Below are 17453 nucleotides of genomic sequence, written 5' to 3'. Positions count from 1 at the left end.
GGGTTACAAACACTTTGGGTTACAAACTCTGCTAACCCGGACGTAGTTATCTCAGGTTGCGAACTTTGCCCCAGGATGAGAATGGAAATCGCGTGGCGGCAGGGAGAGGCCCCATTAGCGAAAGTGCGCCTCAGGTTAAGAATGGTTTCATGTTAAGAATAGACCTCTGGAACGAATTAAGTTTGTAACCTGAGGTAAGGTAATGGTAAAGGGACCCCTGACCATTAGGTCCAGTCGTGACCTACTCTGGGGTTGCGGCGCTTTATTGGCCGAGGGAGCCGGCGTACAGCTTCCGAGTCATGTGGCCAGCATGACTAAGCCGCTTCTGGCGAACCAGAGCAGCACAGTGAAACACCGTTTACCTTCCCGCCAGAGTGGTACCTATTTATCTACTTGCACTTTGACGTCCTTTCGAACTGCTAGGTTGGCAGGAGCAGGGACCGAGCAACGGGAGCTCACCCCATCGCGGGAATTCAAACAGCCAACCGTCTGATCGGCAAGTCCTAGGCTCTGTGGTTTAACCCACAGCGCCACCCGCATCCCTAAGAGGTACCACTGTATTATAGATATTTATTGACATAAACAACCAACTGATGCCTGCTCAGTGTTATATATGCAGATGCAGGATATGTTAACTGGCTAATAGAACTAACCAGTGACTATACATTGATGACTGGAGTGGCAAACATGTGCTATCTGTTCTAGTATGATGGATTTTAAATGCAAAAGCACCCGAGAAATGTAAGAAGCTGCCTTATACTGATTCATTATACTGACTGGCAGCAGTTCTCCAGTGTTTCAGACCAGGGTCTTTCTCAACCTTACCTAGAGATGTCAGGGATTGAAACACAGATGTTTGGTACGAAAATAAAATGCTCAGCCACAAATGACGGTCTTTTGAATTCCTGCAGTAGAGACCCAACCAATGTACGCCCAATAGTGAAATTGCCCTTAAAAACTCAATGTCCATTTTTGCAACACATCAGTGGCTACAGCTATTGCATTTGCAGATTGCCTTTTTCCACATACCTTTCTATTAAGGAGTGGATTTCCAAAATCTAAACAAGAATAGTCCTGCTTTGTCTTTTTCTTAAATAAAGCCTCCTTCCGCAGTTATGTGGTTAGCAAATTTTAATGTTAGCCTTACTGAGGTTTAAGAGGAACAAAATTGTTTATTTACCCTGAATGAGTTGCTGGTAATCAACTCACCCCCCCCACCCCCAGGAACAATGAACAAGTGCCTAGTAGCTCAATGCCCCTTGATTCTTTGTAGAAATATTGTCAGTAGTGAAGTTAGGAATGTTTCTTTCTTCTTTTAATCACAAGTGCATTGCCCAAGAAGAGCAGTGCAAAACAATGGTCCCTTCTAGGGCAAATGCATCCAGATAAGCCATACAGACTGTATGCACTCCTCTGTAAAACAATACCCACTGTGGCATTTTGGATTCCTTTTGTCCCTTGGCCTCAAATATGTCATGCTTAACTGTGTGCCTGCTTGGTGATGTCTTCCTTTAAAGACCTTTACACTGCTCACCACAAATCATTTTGTTGTGCCGCAGACTACAAGCTCAGGGGCTTGATCCGGACATCTGCTACCCTATTATTTACAAACTAGCAGAGTACTTCATGTAAGACTTATTTCTCTCTCCCTCTCCTTCTCTCTCTCCCTCCTGCCCTCCAGTAGATGCTGGCTCCAATTTATCAGGACAAGATAATCCAGCACCACTTGATTAGGGAGGTGGGCGATGACATCAACTCTGTAACTGGACTGCTCTTGAGGTGGTGGCTGGAGATATGAACTGCACTTTTATATATAATCTTGCCAATAAGCAGGCAGCTTTTACTGCCGCTTTCCCTCCATGGCAAGGTGAAAGTGAATTATTCTCCTCTTGACCTTTCGATGCATTAACTCGAGAGCTGCCACCTTTGCCTTTCGCTCCAAAAGGCTATCTTGTTTGGAGGTTGGGGTGGCTCAAAAAATGCTACTCCAAGAGCATCACAATGGGCTAAATCATGTCTCTTAAATCATCTGTATATCAGTTCAGCTTTTGGCAGCTCAACTCCATGATAAGTGCTGTTGCAGCTAAATACCGACCCTATTAGAGGCAAGGAGAGCACAGAGACTGCTCTGCTTACTGCTATAGAGAGGGGGTGAGATGACTTTGTGCCATCATATGATCCACTGGCTGTTGCAAAATCAAGCATAAGAAGGACTGCACACATGTCTACCTGCCCTGGACAAACCTGTTACCTGGGCCATTAAAAGCAAGGCAAGAAAATAGTTGAAAAAGTTGACTGTGAAAAAGCTTATACTTTGGAATCAGCTGGAAGGGGAAAACAGCCTTGCAAATAAGTCCATAAAGGTTACTGGCCCAGAAGCATTTTTGCCAGTCCTTTTGTACTCACAGTAAGAATTCAGTTCACACCGAGAGCATGGAAAAAAGAAACCAACCCTCTTCCAATTTACAAAGGCTTATTTGCCTGCAGAATAGCGGGTTGCCTCTTGTGCACTGCCAACCATGACGAAGCATATATCCAGAAAAGAGGACAAAGGAGGTTGTCTGCTTTGTATAAAAATTGCATGTGCTAATTATATGTATAGGTGCAAATTAAGAAATACTTATTGCAATTTAAACAGAAGTACAGGATATACCAGCATTGTGGTTTGTTTGCTATCAGTTTGCTATCCAGGTACTGATAACTGTTGATGAGCAACTTCAATGACCTTGATGTTTTCTGTTCTTAGTGTTCATTGTCTTGAAACAGGACCCCCCTAGAGGATTCCTTCAAACAGAGAGGTCTGTCCTCTGATAGCCCTTCAAACATGACAACCTACTGCAGAATGGGAGGGGAGGAGAAGGTCCCAAGTGCTGCAGGCAGGAAGGTTCCAAGGCCAGTTTCCTGCACGTGTGCTATAGGAATCTTACATAGGGGTCTGATCCTTTACCTGGGCATAACAAGTGCTGCTCCTAGGATTTCCCACCTGCAAAATATGAGCTTGACATGCTCACAGGATTTTATTACCCTGCATTACAAATCATAACAGGGTTTACTCATGCAGGTGTTTAAGGGCGTTTGAGTCCAACAAATAAAATTTGAATGCTGCAGGATGGTTCTTAATAATAATTTAATGACTTAGGATTTTTGGACTGAGACATGGAAAGACTACGCTGCTGGAGACACTACTTTCTCAGAAGCTGGGAAAGGTCTGTAAAGAGATGGGACTTGTTGTTTTCCTGGAATTCTTTTTCTTGAAATGATCCTGTTTTAGATGGTCTATAAAGACTTTAGCAAAAATCCAGGCACACATTCGATTAATATCACCTCTGTGCTGTTTTTCACCTGTGTTTGTCATCTTACTGGTCCTTTTTGTTCTATTTCTATTTTTGTATCAGTATTAATGTTCTTGCTGTATGCTTCTTTGGGTGTATTTTTGTGTAGAAAAGTGGGATAAAAACGAACTAAGCATACATTTTAAAAGGAGCATTGACATATTTCTTTCAGAACTTGTCCTAAAGTCTTGAGGTCAACAGGTTGTATCCAAGAAAGGCATGCTCAGAGTAGATCCATTGAAATCATTGATTGCAATGGATCTACTCTGATTATGACTTAGTTGGATACCACCCAACATTTCCAGAAGATGCCAAAATTTCCGCAAACAACATTGTATATTTCAGAGAATTGAATATTAGTTACTGAGAGGGTTAACCACTGTTCCATCTTTTTCATTGCAAGAAATTTCTGTTCTAATTACTGTGAGTTCTTTTTTCATATCTAGGTAGGGGAATAATTCTCTAGATAATTAATCTTTCCCTTTTCCACCCTGTGTAATTACTATCGTATTTCTTCCCATCTCCTAACCTTAGGGCTTTGGAGCTTTTCAATCATCCCCACTGTGTGATCCGAAGTCTCCAATAATGGCTTCTCCCCTGGTCACCAGGTAAGTTGCAAGATTTATATTCATGTCAATTTCAAGGAAATCAACTCCTCCTGCCATTCCCCAGAGCAGTGGTTCCCAACCTTTTTGGCATGGTGACCCACTAATCAAAAGTTACTTGGTACATTGATTTTTGGACCTTCGGTCTTTGGCAGTTGCCGGTTTCATGTATTTTAACTGTAAGGTTGCCTATTTTATAACTTAAGGCACCCATTAATGTGAGGTTTGTTGAAATATTTATAGTACTTTCAAAGTTATTCAGGTTTTTTTAAAAAATAAAATAAAGGGAGGGCATGAACACCAATAATCTGTCTGCAGGATGTTACTTCATAATGACTTCATGTTGTAATTTGCCAATGATTAGGTGCCTTTCCTCCTCTAAGCTGCAACCCTCCCTCTTGACTCCATACATTTAAACAAGTCCAGAACAGTCTATGTCTCTTAAATTCTATGTCTGACCATGCATGCCTTTTACTTCAAGCTTACCACAGAAGTCAGCTATGTTCTCCTGAACCTGAATGTGGAGATCATGCTACTGATCCCCATCCCACAAACATATGATGTCATTGTTGCTCCAGGCTCCTGCCCTCTTTGCACAAAAAAAAATCCCCCCTCTTTTTCTCCGTTTGCTGATGCCAAACTGGGCAGTTCATTCCTTGTATTCAGCAGAAAGGATCTACCAGTCAACCCCTGCTCCCTTAGCTTAAAAGGGATTGCGGAAGGAGTTGAATCTCTTTTACCCCCACCAAAAGAAAATCTCTAGACCTGTTTTCTGCAATTTGGAAGGCATAATTTACTCTGGTGCTTTTAAATTTAATCCATTTTGGCCAAAAGGGGTAGCAGTTGTAGCTGCTTTTAGTTTCCCCATTATAGGGAACACATAAGTTTGCATTATACAAAGCAGCTCAGAACCCAAAGCACAGAGGGAAGTGAACACAGAATGAATCAAACAGGTACATTTTTTTGTTGGATACAAGGAAAAATTTTGGGGGGGCATGCCCATACCTAGTATATGCTAAAGTTCAGAAATATGCTGGAAAACATTCAAGGAACATGTCTAAAACCATCACAACACAATCCAGCCACTTTTATGGCTTTCAGTGTAATTAACTGTGCTTCCCTTTGACTGGCTCATGCCCTTGTTTTATCATTTCCTCCCATGCATGCTCAGTAACTTTTTTTTTACACATCTTGCACATTCAATGAAATGCAGAGGAGTTTAAAAAGACCCAAATATTACAAGTAAGATTGATAGCATGCTCAGCTAGCCATTGAAAAATCAGTTTAATATATTCAGTGGCTTCCCCGACCCCCAATCAAATGAAAACACTAAATGTTTTCAACTCTGTTGGGATTTATAGATTTTGAATACCGGTATATATAAATGTGAACTTTACATAAAGAGGTCAGGATTATACAAATCACACCTTGACTTGAAATTAGGTAGCTTCAAAGTTTGTCCACACCTGGCTTGCCTGAGTAACTATTAACTTGCATGCTAGTTTTTCCTGTGGAAACCCCCCACCCAACCAAAGCACACAACTACTTTATCTGGAGGTCAGGGATATCAGAATGTAGAAAATCAAAGCTACTGAACAGCAAGTTACATACATTTATATTAAGCTGCTCTGACAGCTGCCTTTGGTCTCCTAAAGCACAGCCAAGAAACTCCGATTGTGGATCTGTTGCGATTCTTTAGATTGAAAACTAAAGCTACTCCAACACTACACAAGGGTCCCTAGATGCTACCAGACAGCAGGTTTTAGGAAGTTGAATGGATAACCTAGATTGGATACTGCTGTGTCTCCTTAAAGCACTGCCTGTTCCCTTGCAGCAAAGCAGACAGGAGCTGCTAAAGAATATTAACTACTTGATTGGGAGGAAATTGGCTGACCTTTCAGAGTGGTCTTTGAACAGGTGAGCTGAATCCCCAGGAACCTAGCTGCTGGATATGACCTTCCACCTACCATAACTCCAGTAAGATTCAGAACAAAGTTGAAAAGGTGGTCAACAGGGCTAGATGAGTGGGCAGAGCACAGATAGAAAGGATGAGAAGGAAGGGTAGAGAGAGAATGGTGCTCAGCTCAGGCAGAAATTGGTGTCTTCTAACCCATGCCCCAAACTCAGAAATGTACTAATTGCATACCAGGACACAGATGCCCCATGCCCAGGGCTATGCATGTGTGTCTGTGTGCTGCATGTGCAGAAGCACAATTACACAATAATTTATCACTGGGCAGACAATTCAGTGTTGTTGTGACCATGAGGTGGTGCCCATTTTTAGTGAAGGCCATGACAGGGTCTAAAGGCCTGGGCATAGTGCCCCCACCCCACTGCATTCTAGCAGGCTTAGCTGGTGACAGTGGCAGCAGTAGTGGTCACAATGGGAGCTGGCATTTTAATTCCCCAGCCATTAGCAGATGACTAACAGTGCTTGGTGCTACAACCACACCTGCCCAGTACTTGCATTACTTGTACAACGCAATCAGGGAATGCAGGAACCAGGTCATGGCTAGGCCTCAAACAGCAGATCTATTTTGGATGGAACCAAATGGTTTTGTGGTTCACTCTGAAATGTATGTGCTGTGTGTGTGTGTGTGTGTGTGTGTGTGTGTGTGTGAGAGAGAGAGAAAGAAAGAAAGAAAGAAAGAAAGAAAGAAAGAAAGAAAGAAAGAAAGAAAGAAAGAAAGAAAGAAAGAAAGAAGTATAGTCATACCTCGGGTTACAGATGCTTCAAGTTGCGTTTTTTCGGGTTGCGGGCCGCCAAAACCCGGAAGTACTGGAACAGGTTACTTCCGGGTTTTGGCGGTCACGCATGCGCAGAAGCGTGTTGTGAACCCTGAGGGTTGCGAATGTGCATCCTGCACGGATCACATTCGCAACCCGAGCGTCCACTGTATGAGTTGGAAATCCAGTTCTGCTGTATGCTCAGCCAGGCTCATTTGAACAACAGCTTTGTCCTTTGCCTGGATCCATTCTTCACAATCATTTCAAGTAGCAAAACATTACTGAAACTGTTGTGTAAGCAAATCACTCCAAATGAGCTTCCTGCCTAAACGGCTACTGATAAAGCAAAATCAATCAATCAGAGTGTTCTGTTTGGTTTCATTGAGCTAAATGATGTTATAGAGGTTAACAATTTGATGATTATGGAGGAGGAAAGAATGAGAGGGTGACAGTAGTCTTAGGCATGAGAAGGCAGGCAGGAATCCCAGTGCAAACCCAATAAAAGAGATGTTTTGAACTTCAGTGGGGAGAGAACTTAAACTGATCCCGGGCATTGCTGTGGGGGAAAGAATCGGGCATGTGTGTCTTTCTGCAAAATGTTTACTATGTTTATGTACAGTCAGGACTTTCCTGTAACAAGTCATTTTGTGCTGGCACCCACACCACTTTTATCATTATATGAGTACTGGCACCTCATTTTCTTTAACAAAAAGGTAAAAGTAAAGGGACCCCTGACCATTAGGTCCAGTCACGGACGACTCTGGAGTTGCGGCGCTCATCTTGCTTTATTGGCCGAGGGAGCCAGCGTACAGCTTCCGGGTCATGTGGCCAGCATGACTAAGCTGCTTCTGGCGAACCAGAGCAGCACACGGAAACACTGTTTACCTTACCGCTGGAGCGGTACCTATTTATCTACTTGCACTTTGACGTGCTTTCGAACTGCTAGGTTGGCAGGAGCAGGGACCAAGCAATGGGAGTTTACCCCACTGCGGGGATTCGAACCGCCAACATTCTGATCAGCAAGGCCAAGGCTCAGTGGTTTAGACCACAGCGCCACTCGCGTCCATGTATAATCATGACACACTGATATAGTAACACTGTCTATACGGGCCATCTACACTATACATTTAAAAGCACTGCCATGCCATACCCACAGGTATCCCAGAAAAAAAGGGGGATATCCCGTTTTCTCGTATGAGAGCATGGTGGTCATTTTGGGTGCCATGGTTTTGTACAATTTCATGGAGGGATTTCACCCTGAAAAAATGCTCTTCCCTGAAAAAGCATTTGGGGTGAGCCTGCAATCCCACACGGCACTTCCAAAACATGCATTTTTGGGCACCGTGTGAGCACAGCCGTGAAAAAGGCTTGTGTTTGGGTCTCCATGATCTTGTGCAGGAGCACGGGCAGAATTACATGCATCCCAGTTTGGGGACTCAATAAGTTGGAGGGCATTTCAGTCCCCTTTGAGAAACCATGGTTTCCTCTGCATTAAATGTATATAGTGCAAATGGGGCCATTACAAAGCATTTTCAAAGCATGCTTAGAACCTCTCCCCTTAAAAACAACAACAGGCAAAACTTACCTCCCCCAAAAGACAAAAAAAGCAGGCCACCTCCAACCAAACAGCCCCACCCACAAAAGCAAAAACAAAACCCCTTCTCAATTTAAAAATAAGTAATAATAATAATGATAATGATAATTTATTATTTATACCCCGCTCATCTGGCTGGACTTCCCCAGCCACTCTGGGCAGCTTCCAACAAATATTAAAATACAGTAATGCATCAAACATTAAAAGCTTCCCTAAACAGGGCTGCCTTCAGATGTCTTCTAAAAGTCTGGTAGTTGTTGTTCTCTTTGACATCTGGTGGGAGGGCGTTCCACAGGGCGGGTGCCACTACCGAGAAGGCCCTCTGCCTGGTTCCCTGTAACTTTGCTTCTCGCAGTGAGGAAACCACCAGAAGGCCCTTGGCGCTGGACCTCAGTGTACAGGCAGAACGGTGGGGGTGGAGATGCTCCTTCAGATATACTGGACTGAGTAACTTGTGAGGGTCTTCGCGGGCACTAGTATGGTGCCTATTGGCACTATGTTGAGGACCCCATCATTAGGGGACTATGCATCTTCATGCCACTGAAAGCTTTACTTGCTTGGTTGCTGTAGATCAAATTGCTGTTAAAGGCACAAAAGGAAAGCCATAGCCCTTGTTGCTGCAGTCAGGAGCCTCTGGCTCCACACTATGGTGCTGTAGGATGGTTTCATTCTCTGCTGTGTAGTTGAACTTAACCTCCGCAGTGCATGCATGTATGTGTGTACATGCATGCATATGTATAGGTGCAGACACGTGCACACACAAACACACACATTTAGCTTGAAAGCAGCTCAATTAAACTAAAAGTGAAGTGAAATCCTTGCAGTCTGCCAAAACGTTTGGCTATATTGCTGACTTTCCAAAGTGTGACGAGGCAAAAATAATAAAATTGTAATGCTGTGAGAAGCAATGTGCTAATTAATAGCAGCCTGAATCACTCCCAGAGGTGCCGTGGGGGGAAAAACACACTTAGAACACTGTGATACAGAAGGGCAAAAACAAAATCCCCCCATTTTCCTTGCTAATAGTTGGGAAAGTATTTAGAGGCTTTCTGTTCAATTATTTGAAAATATTTGAGATAGGTTTTTTTTAAAGGCATGCTGCCGCCCCCTCCCACCCCCATTTGGTCCAGCTGAAGTGCTGCTTCTTGGAAGTCTTTGGCAAAGATCTGTTCGAGACTGCCTGCTGGTCACAAGATAATTAGCTCCAGTTGCTTATGCTCGAGTCTGTTAGATGTCACTAGCAGAGAAAATGTGCTTTGTTTTGACAAGTAAGGGAATGGCTTTTCTCCCCCCTTGCATTCATTTCAGCATTAGGAGCATTAAGGAGGATTATCACAAGGGCATTAAAATATGTAATCAATCCTTTTAACAAAGATCCTTTTCATTCTGCTTTACTGCCACCCAAATACTAAACACATTTCCTGAGAAGCAAGCCAAATGGATTTCAGGGGAAGTTTTATTTCCTTTCCAGGGCATGGCTAATTTGTTAAAAACCCAACGTTCCTGGAAAGTACACAAACACCCCCCTGAGCCTGACCCAAACCCTCATGCCCTAATCTCAGGTGTGTGGCGTGGGAGGGCAGTGATTACCTAGTCAAGAACCCTTTCCCCATATTTAGAGATCATATTATTTTTGGTATTTAATGTCTTAGCTGCTTTGCTTAGAAACACAGATAGCTGCCAGATAGTGGGGTGCACCAGCAGAACATCTAGCCAGGCACTTGTCTACACCAGTCTTCCTCCAACCTGGAACTTCTGTCTGCCCAAGCATGCATGACCAAAGGGGTGAGGGAATATTGAAGCTTTAGCCCAAGACATCTGTAGTGGTTCCAGACAAGAGTCTTTCCTACCTGCCACCTGAAGACGTCAGAGAGTGAACCTAGGGTGTTATGCATGCAAAGCATGTGCTCTACCACCAAGCTATGTTCCTGCCCTTTGGCTCAACTGACACCTTATTGCTTCATATGCTTTAGTGCTGAGTCCTCACACGTTCCAGTTAAATCCATATTTACTCAAATTAAGCCCTGCTTCTCAGTGAGTGCGATATGGATTTATCGTTCTAACCTTACGAGCCAATACACCAGCAAATAGGTTATTAGGGTTGCGTTCAATGACTGCTACATCAGCGCCATCTGGCCAAGAGGACTCCATGCTAGCACAGTTGCTGTACAAGAGGCTGCAGCTACCCAGGCACAGACCAATGTTTCCAGCTCCGCGACAGGCGCACAGCACAGTGCTGCTGTACAACACTGAACCAATCAAGGGAGGATGCATGGAAAGGTTGGAGCGGAGGTGGTAGAGCAATAATGGGGGAAGGAGAGATGGAAAATAACGCCAATATATTTCACATCCGGCAACCAATTGGGCCCCTTTGGTTTCAGATATTACATGAGTAGTCAAGTCTAAAAAGTCCAGAACACAAATTTTCAAGGCCCTCTAGCAGTTGTGGTGGCTCATTTACCAGAAGTAATGTATTTGGCATTAAAACTCTCAAAGTGTATATTTGATTCTGACCAAACTAAGCCTCTTCGACGCAAGAGCCTGCCTGCATGCATACATCTAGATGCACAGAGCATCAGATGGCGGTACAGTATGACTCCATGTGATCCTTGCACATATACTGTTCTTCCTTACACACTCAGAGACACACACTGCCCATCACACTAATGGCCCCTTGCCTAGTGAAAGCAAATACAACATCATGACTGATCTTATATTGGTGTTTGCAGTTGTGACTTTGCAGCTCTTCTGGTTGAAATATTTATCCTCTTGCTTCCTACGGCAAGGATCCTTCCGCAGCATATTCTGTAGCTCTGAACTTGATTAAAGCAGTTGCTTTTTCAAAAAAAATTATCCCTGTATGTAACACTGCTAATACCATGTGGACCTTTAAAAAAAATAATCAGGAAGAAAGATGCAGGGTGGGGACTTAACCTTTCAGGAGCATGAACACTGGGAAGCTATATCACAGATTACATGCCATAATAGATACCTGGCTAAATCCCTCCAGAGGATTGGTGGGGGGATTTTTGCAAAGTGCAAAGACCATCAAGGTCAAGTGGGTCAAGATTCTATGGAGCTAAAAATAAATTCTGAGCAATCAAATCTCAAAAACCTTTTTTAAAAAGAATAAGGAAGAAATGCTGTTGTCTGGTGTTGTAGTTAGGATACAAGAAATATAGAACAGACCTCAAAAACATTTCCTGATGTAAGAGTAAAGTCACTGGAAGCTTTTAGGGGATGAATCTAGAGTGAGATAGGTTTACAGTTGCATAGCAGGCTCATGTCTCCTGAATCTCCAAATGATGGTAAATACCTAAAGTATCTGAACTTCCCGCTGGATTCATAAAATTAAGCTCATTTCAGACATCCAGCTGAACTTTCTCAATGTCTGCAACTGGTCAGAAATCTCTAGATTCTAATGTTTGACGATGACATAATTGCACGCTACAGCCTAAAAGCATCTAAGTTCAGACAGGGCATATTTCAGATGTGTAAAATCTGATTCAAAGCTAGTTTAGTGACATAATATGGTCCAGAAAATGATCTGGCCATCTCTGTGTTTAAGGAGCTATACCACAAAGCTTCCCCAAAGTGTGTTATAGCCTGCAACTTGCTACATGGATGAAGATGATGGGTGAAAGGTCAAATGAAAATGTAAGCACCTGCCCCTGGCAGTGAATTCACATTCCAGATGTCAATTTTTATTTTAGGAGATATTTATGCTGGAAGATGTTTGCAAAAGAAGGGCAGCAGCAGGCATTTCCCTTGAATGTTACATTCAATGAGCGTACAATCTGTGTACACAAATAGTTGAGCTATTCACCTGCATAATTATTCACATATAATATTCAATGACTCTGTATACTACACAACAGGCAAGTTGCACAAATCTGTATGAATGGGGAAATGGAAGCATAGCGCTTCATGTTTTCCATTCCTACCCAGATACAGTGGCGGCTCATGAGGAGCCGAAGTGGCAGTGGTGTGCACTCAGTAGTGGTGCTGCACTCATCAGGATAGGGTGGGACAAGGTGGCACCAAGGCCAGGGCAGTTCCAGGTCCATGCACAATTCCATCTCATGCGTATTGAGCTCTGGCAGAGTGGTACTCACAGCTGGTGAGCTGTTTTTGGCTTGGTGAGTTTAGAACTTGTGCTGTTATGCAAGTAAATCTTAATTCTGACACCCCCCCCCCCCGAGGATCTTTCTGTCTGATGCGGAATTCTTCCTGCTTTTTGCAACCAGCAAGATGGGCTGCAAACACTGAGGGAATTGAGTGATTGCTAAGAGCTTGTTTGTTTTTAATTTGCATTTTAGTAAGCTGTCCTGAGGCCTTACTTCCCTGCTTCACAGAGGCCTGGTTTCTGCTGTGTGTGTGCATGTGTGTGTGTGTGTGTGTGTGTGTGTGAGAGAGAGAGAGAGAGAGAGAGAGAGAGAGAGAGAGAGAGAGAGAGATGGAGACAGATACAGAGAACACCTTTTGATTTCTGTCTGCTCTGGGTGTTAACATGTTTCTGTAGATTGTGTGCAGATATTGTGCCCTTCATCTGGCTATTTCCAAGACTATCTTCATCCTCTGGCTGGTTCTTTGGTCTCTTCAGATTGTGCAGCTGCACTTAACAGTAGCACCTCAAAGAACCTTGAACAGCCTTGAACTGCTGAAGTGGAATTGAAGTGCCCAAGTTCTCTTCTATAGAGCAATGCTGCTATAATGCAGTCCTTGCTTACCATATGCTTGTTGCTTAGCAGTTCCAGGAATAATAACCTGCTCTTTGAAAGCCATGCCTTCTTAATGTGCTCAGAAGTAAATGGAGGCCCAGCTGTGGAATGAATGGGTGTATTTTCATCGCACCAGCCACTCACTCCCCAAAATGGTGAAGAGTATTTATGCATATATATATATATATATATGCGTAACTTCTACAGCTACATAGGGTCTGCTTCACAAAAACAGATTCCCACATGGAGCAGCATCTGTTGGGGAAGGGCCATTGAACCACTGAATCATTGAATTGTAGAGTCAGAAAGGACCTCGAGAATCATCTAGTGTAACCCTCTGCAATGCAGGAAAATGCAGCTGTCCCTTACTGCGATCGAACTTGCAACCTTGGCATTATCAGCACCACGCTCTAACCAACTGAGCTATCCAACATCCCTGCCATATCCCAGTAGCAGAGCAAATGCTTTGCATACAGACTATTCTGGTTTCAACACCTGGCACCTCTAGATAATTCTGAGAATTGTACAACCCTGTAGAGATGCTGCTGTCAGCGGTAGGTCCAGACAAGCAGTGCAGAACTTTCTTTTTCAGTGCAGGGCTGTCAAAACACAGGGACAGTGAATTAGGCATTGGAAGCAGCATGCATGGAGCCAGAGCTGATGGTGAGTGAAGCTACAACTAAAAATGGGCAGGGACACCCCTTTTCTCTCTATTTGTGTTATCTGCATCTCCCTCTCCCTCTCTCTCTCCCTCTCTCTCCCCCCCCACCTTTTCCTCCTTTGTTGGTTACAGATCCCAGCTTCCAGGTTCCTCTTTAGCAAGCAAGGCAGTGGCCATGGATTCTTTTCAGCCCTCTGCCCCTGCTACAATCCATAGTATTCCTCCTAAATCTTTTCCTCTGGGATCGCCAGGGCAATGTGGCAACAGAAGCTCCATGGGACCTTTTCAGCTCTCTTCTTCTATATGTGAATCCAGGGTACCAAGTGGCGCAAAAGCAATGCTAACAGCCTACTTTTCTGGAGCTCTTACTGAATGCATGTGACTTACAATGCACTCTCTGAGATGTGCAAAGCTACCCAAACTTGGAGGACACAGCGTGAGCAGAAATGCGGTGTGCTTTTCTGGGTGTGATCTGATCTGGGTGTGCTTCCGGATTGCAATACGTGCACCAAGAAGACAGCTGCTCAGCTAGAGATGAACAGCTGACCTCCACCAAGGGCAGGCACATTCTGACACGTTGTTTGCATCCATTGTTATTGGTTTGTTAACTAACCTGGCTTCAAGGGAGGTTGATTCAACAGAAACTTATTTTAGCTATTTAAATACTGCATTTTCCATAGTGTGCTAGAGTCACAATGGTGGCCATCTCAAATCAAACTGGTCTGTATAGGTTGGGGGTGAATGCAGGGACCACAGGCTCCTCCAGATGTGGTTGTACCACATTTCCCATCACTCTGACAACTTGACAACTGGCCATGCTGGCTAGGGCTTATGTCCAGTGGCATCTGCAGGGCCACAGGTTCTCTCTCCCTCTTGCGACAAGTATTTTCCTCCCTTTTTAAAGAAAGAAAGAAAGAAAGAAAGAAAGAAAGAAAGAAAGAAAGAAAGAAAGAAAGAATCATGGATATAGTGAAAGTTTGATAGGTTCCTTATATCGCTTTACATAAATATAATTTTGGGGTTTTAAGGTTTGCTCAGTGAGGCATCCGCGTTGTCATGAAGCAGATTATGACATGTCAGAATGCATCATATCAGCTGGCGATAACACTATACAGTCATCTGGAAGCATTTGTATTCAGCGAGACCAATCAACTCGGAGCACTGGAGGAAAACCTTACGCCATTTGAGAAACCACATATTACCATGGTTCAAATATTCATCCCAAGGAAGCATACGGTACACATTTATTTTCCACGTCTTACTTCCACCAGTTTATAAAATCCTATTTGGCTTGTCCAATTGTGCAGCTACAACAAATACACACATATATATTCTGCATAATCTCTGGGATATTGGATATAAATTACAGAAAGACAATGAACAGAGAGACAAGCAATCCTCCATGGTGTTCATTAATGTTTGCTTGTGACAGACCAATGTCAACCTTAATTTACTAAATTTTCCTGGGGATGGTTCTTGATTATACAGTGAGATTTTTTTTAAAAGGCTGCTTGGAATGTTGTAGCAACAGTGAAATATTTTCTCTCTCTTTTTGTCAAAACTGATGTGAATACACACACACACACACACGGCCTGGATTTAAACAGTGGTAGAAATGTGGTCCAGAAAGCAATTATAATTATTGCCATAATATGATAGTGCCACCTAGACTGACCTGTTCCAAAATCCTCCACAGGCTATCCTCAGTGGAATACATCTAGTTCATAAGCTGAATTGCTGAATAAATAATGAAAGAACGTTTTCCTCAGCCTCACAAAGACATCACAGGGAAGAAAATATGAAATAAATAGCTCTTCCCCTTCCCCATTATATGGGTCCCTTTCTTGGCCACGGGAAATGAAGTTATTAGTTCATTATCTATATAGCACATTACAGTGTTAAAAGTTTGACATTATTGTTGAAAGATTGCATACGTCGCTACCAGGATCCCTGATGTCAGCAACTAAACCAATTCCTGTGACTATCCATCAATCTGGTTTACTTTCCTACCATCCCTGACCATTGCCCACGCTGGCTGGGACTGATGTGAGGCTAATTCGGAGTCCAATAACAGAAAGTGGACACCATATTGACTACTCCTGTTTTAATGGATCAAAGTAGCCATTGAAGCTGCGTGGCGCTCCGTGTCACAGGCGCGTGGCACACCCCCAATCTTCAGATCAAGGCGGCACCAATGAGTGGGAGAGACAGAGAGGCATCCTTGCTGCTGCAGCCATTATGGAGAGGGAACTGCTTAAACTCCTGCTATTTCCCCTTGCATATCACTTTGCAAGGGTGCTTTTGGGTAGAGAAGCCGGTGCTGGGTTAACATTATGTAAATAACTGCCAAATGTACAATTTGGCTCTGAGAACCTCACAACTGGCACAAAGGCAACAGCACTCCGCTATTGTTTGTTCTAGCGACCTGGTACCTATACGGAGATTAATGCTTTCTGCCACCTCAGCTGTTCATCTGTATGTATTTAGCTCAGTTTGTAAAGGTAGCAAAATATTATTTTCCCTCGGTCTCAAAGAGGAAAACTAAAGCATAGTCGATAACAGAGCTAATTTGACCACCATCTCTTTGTTTTTGAGCTAGGAGCAAAATCTAAACGGCTTTTTCCTTCTTACTTTGTGGCTGTCATTTATTATTTTCAGCTGCTAATTCTATTTCTGATTCCATGGGGAAGAGAATCCACACAGCCGGGGAAGAAATAAAAGAAGGGTTTAAAAAATATATAAAGGGCTTCTTTATCTGCTGAGGGAGCTCTGCTGCTGGGACTATCTACATCTGTAGGCAAGATTCATTGTTCTCTGGCATATTATTGATTCTGTACCTGTGGATTTCATGCCAAGCCCTCATTCCGACTCTACCCATAATTTTATCTCTGATTTTTTAACAAGCATTACCCCAGACGATTTCTGACCTCCCCATTGCTACCAATGTTCTCATTGCCATTGTTAATAAGCTTTCGAACTGGTGGATTAGCCCTGAATGTCAAGCACCACAATTAGAATTGCTGATGTTATGCAAAAATAGGGTGGTTTCCCTCCTCAGTCGAAATAACAAGACTGCCTTATTGCCACAGAACTCAGCACTCGGCTTTATTGTATTTGATCATGTTTATCGTCAAATTTCCTGGCTTAGAGAACCCTGGGGTGCCTGTGAGCCTGTACAATCCTGGGCTGATAACCCCCCTCTAAAAGAGATGAAAGCCTTATAGGATGGGGCCCCTGAGAACTGGTCAGGTAGATGGGAAAGTAGGAGGAAGAAAGCAGAAGAGAGAGGCAGAGATGGAGGGAGGGAGAAGAGAGCATAAAGGTAAAGGCTTCAGTGGGGAGTAGTTGTTTCCTTGATCTGTTGTTGGCAGTCATCTGTCTTGAGAGACAATGGAGGGTACCTCTGGGAGTGAAGTCAAACTGCTGCATTACCAGCACCAAAGTGACCTCAATGGGACACAAGCCTGGGTAGTGTGTATGGAGGTCCTGAGCTGCCCAGATAACAAGACCCCGCTCTTGGCCTCGCTGATGTGGTCCTAAGGAAAGCAGAGCAATACATTTGGCACCAGCTTGAATACAGGAGCTGCCAGAAGGAGGCGCACATGGAGCCATCCAACCACCTTAAGGACTCTAGATTTGTGTAGGGTTGTAACTTTCTGCACACGTTTTTATTCTTTTATATGATACTGCATATTTTAACTGTTGCAGTGAAATGTGGGGCAGAAATATATATCAGTGATGGCAAACCTCTAGTCTGCAGGCATAATAAACTCACAGGGCCATTTTGGGCAAACCATGCCCATCTTTTCCTGC

At 43.5% G+C, this 17453-nt stretch overlaps 2 protein-coding genes across 15 annotated transcripts in view; one reads left to right on the top strand and one right to left on the bottom strand.

Moving 5' to 3' along the window:
* The window catches only part of NTNG1 (netrin G1), a 212569-nt gene that overhangs the window by 129586 nt on the left and 65530 nt on the right, over nt 1-17453 (bottom strand). The window lies entirely within an intron of this gene.
* Nucleotides 1-17453, top strand: part of LOC309373345 (uncharacterized protein) — a 69647-nt gene that overhangs the window by 19368 nt on the left and 32826 nt on the right. For 4 of the 5 annotated variants that reach the window (XR_014169983.1, XR_014169984.1, XM_081917480.1 and 1 more), the window contains exon 2: nt 3867-3940. Coding sequence is in view for 2 of the 5 variants with exons in the window: in XM_081917480.1 (XP_081773606.1) it covers nt 3867-3940 (74 nt within the window). In the remaining 3 variants the exon portion in view is untranslated. Of the gene's footprint in view, nt 1-3866; nt 3941-14668; nt 14877-17453 lie in introns of all 5 variants that reach the window. The other variant, XR_014169985.1, reaches the window with a different exon arrangement.

This window comes from Podarcis melisellensis (genome assembly GCF_964234715.1).
Source record: "Podarcis melisellensis genome assembly, chromosome: 6".
NCBI lineage: Eukaryota > Metazoa > Chordata > Lepidosauria > Squamata > Lacertidae > Podarcis > Podarcis melisellensis.
This window is presented reverse-complemented; position numbering and strand designations above follow the sequence as displayed.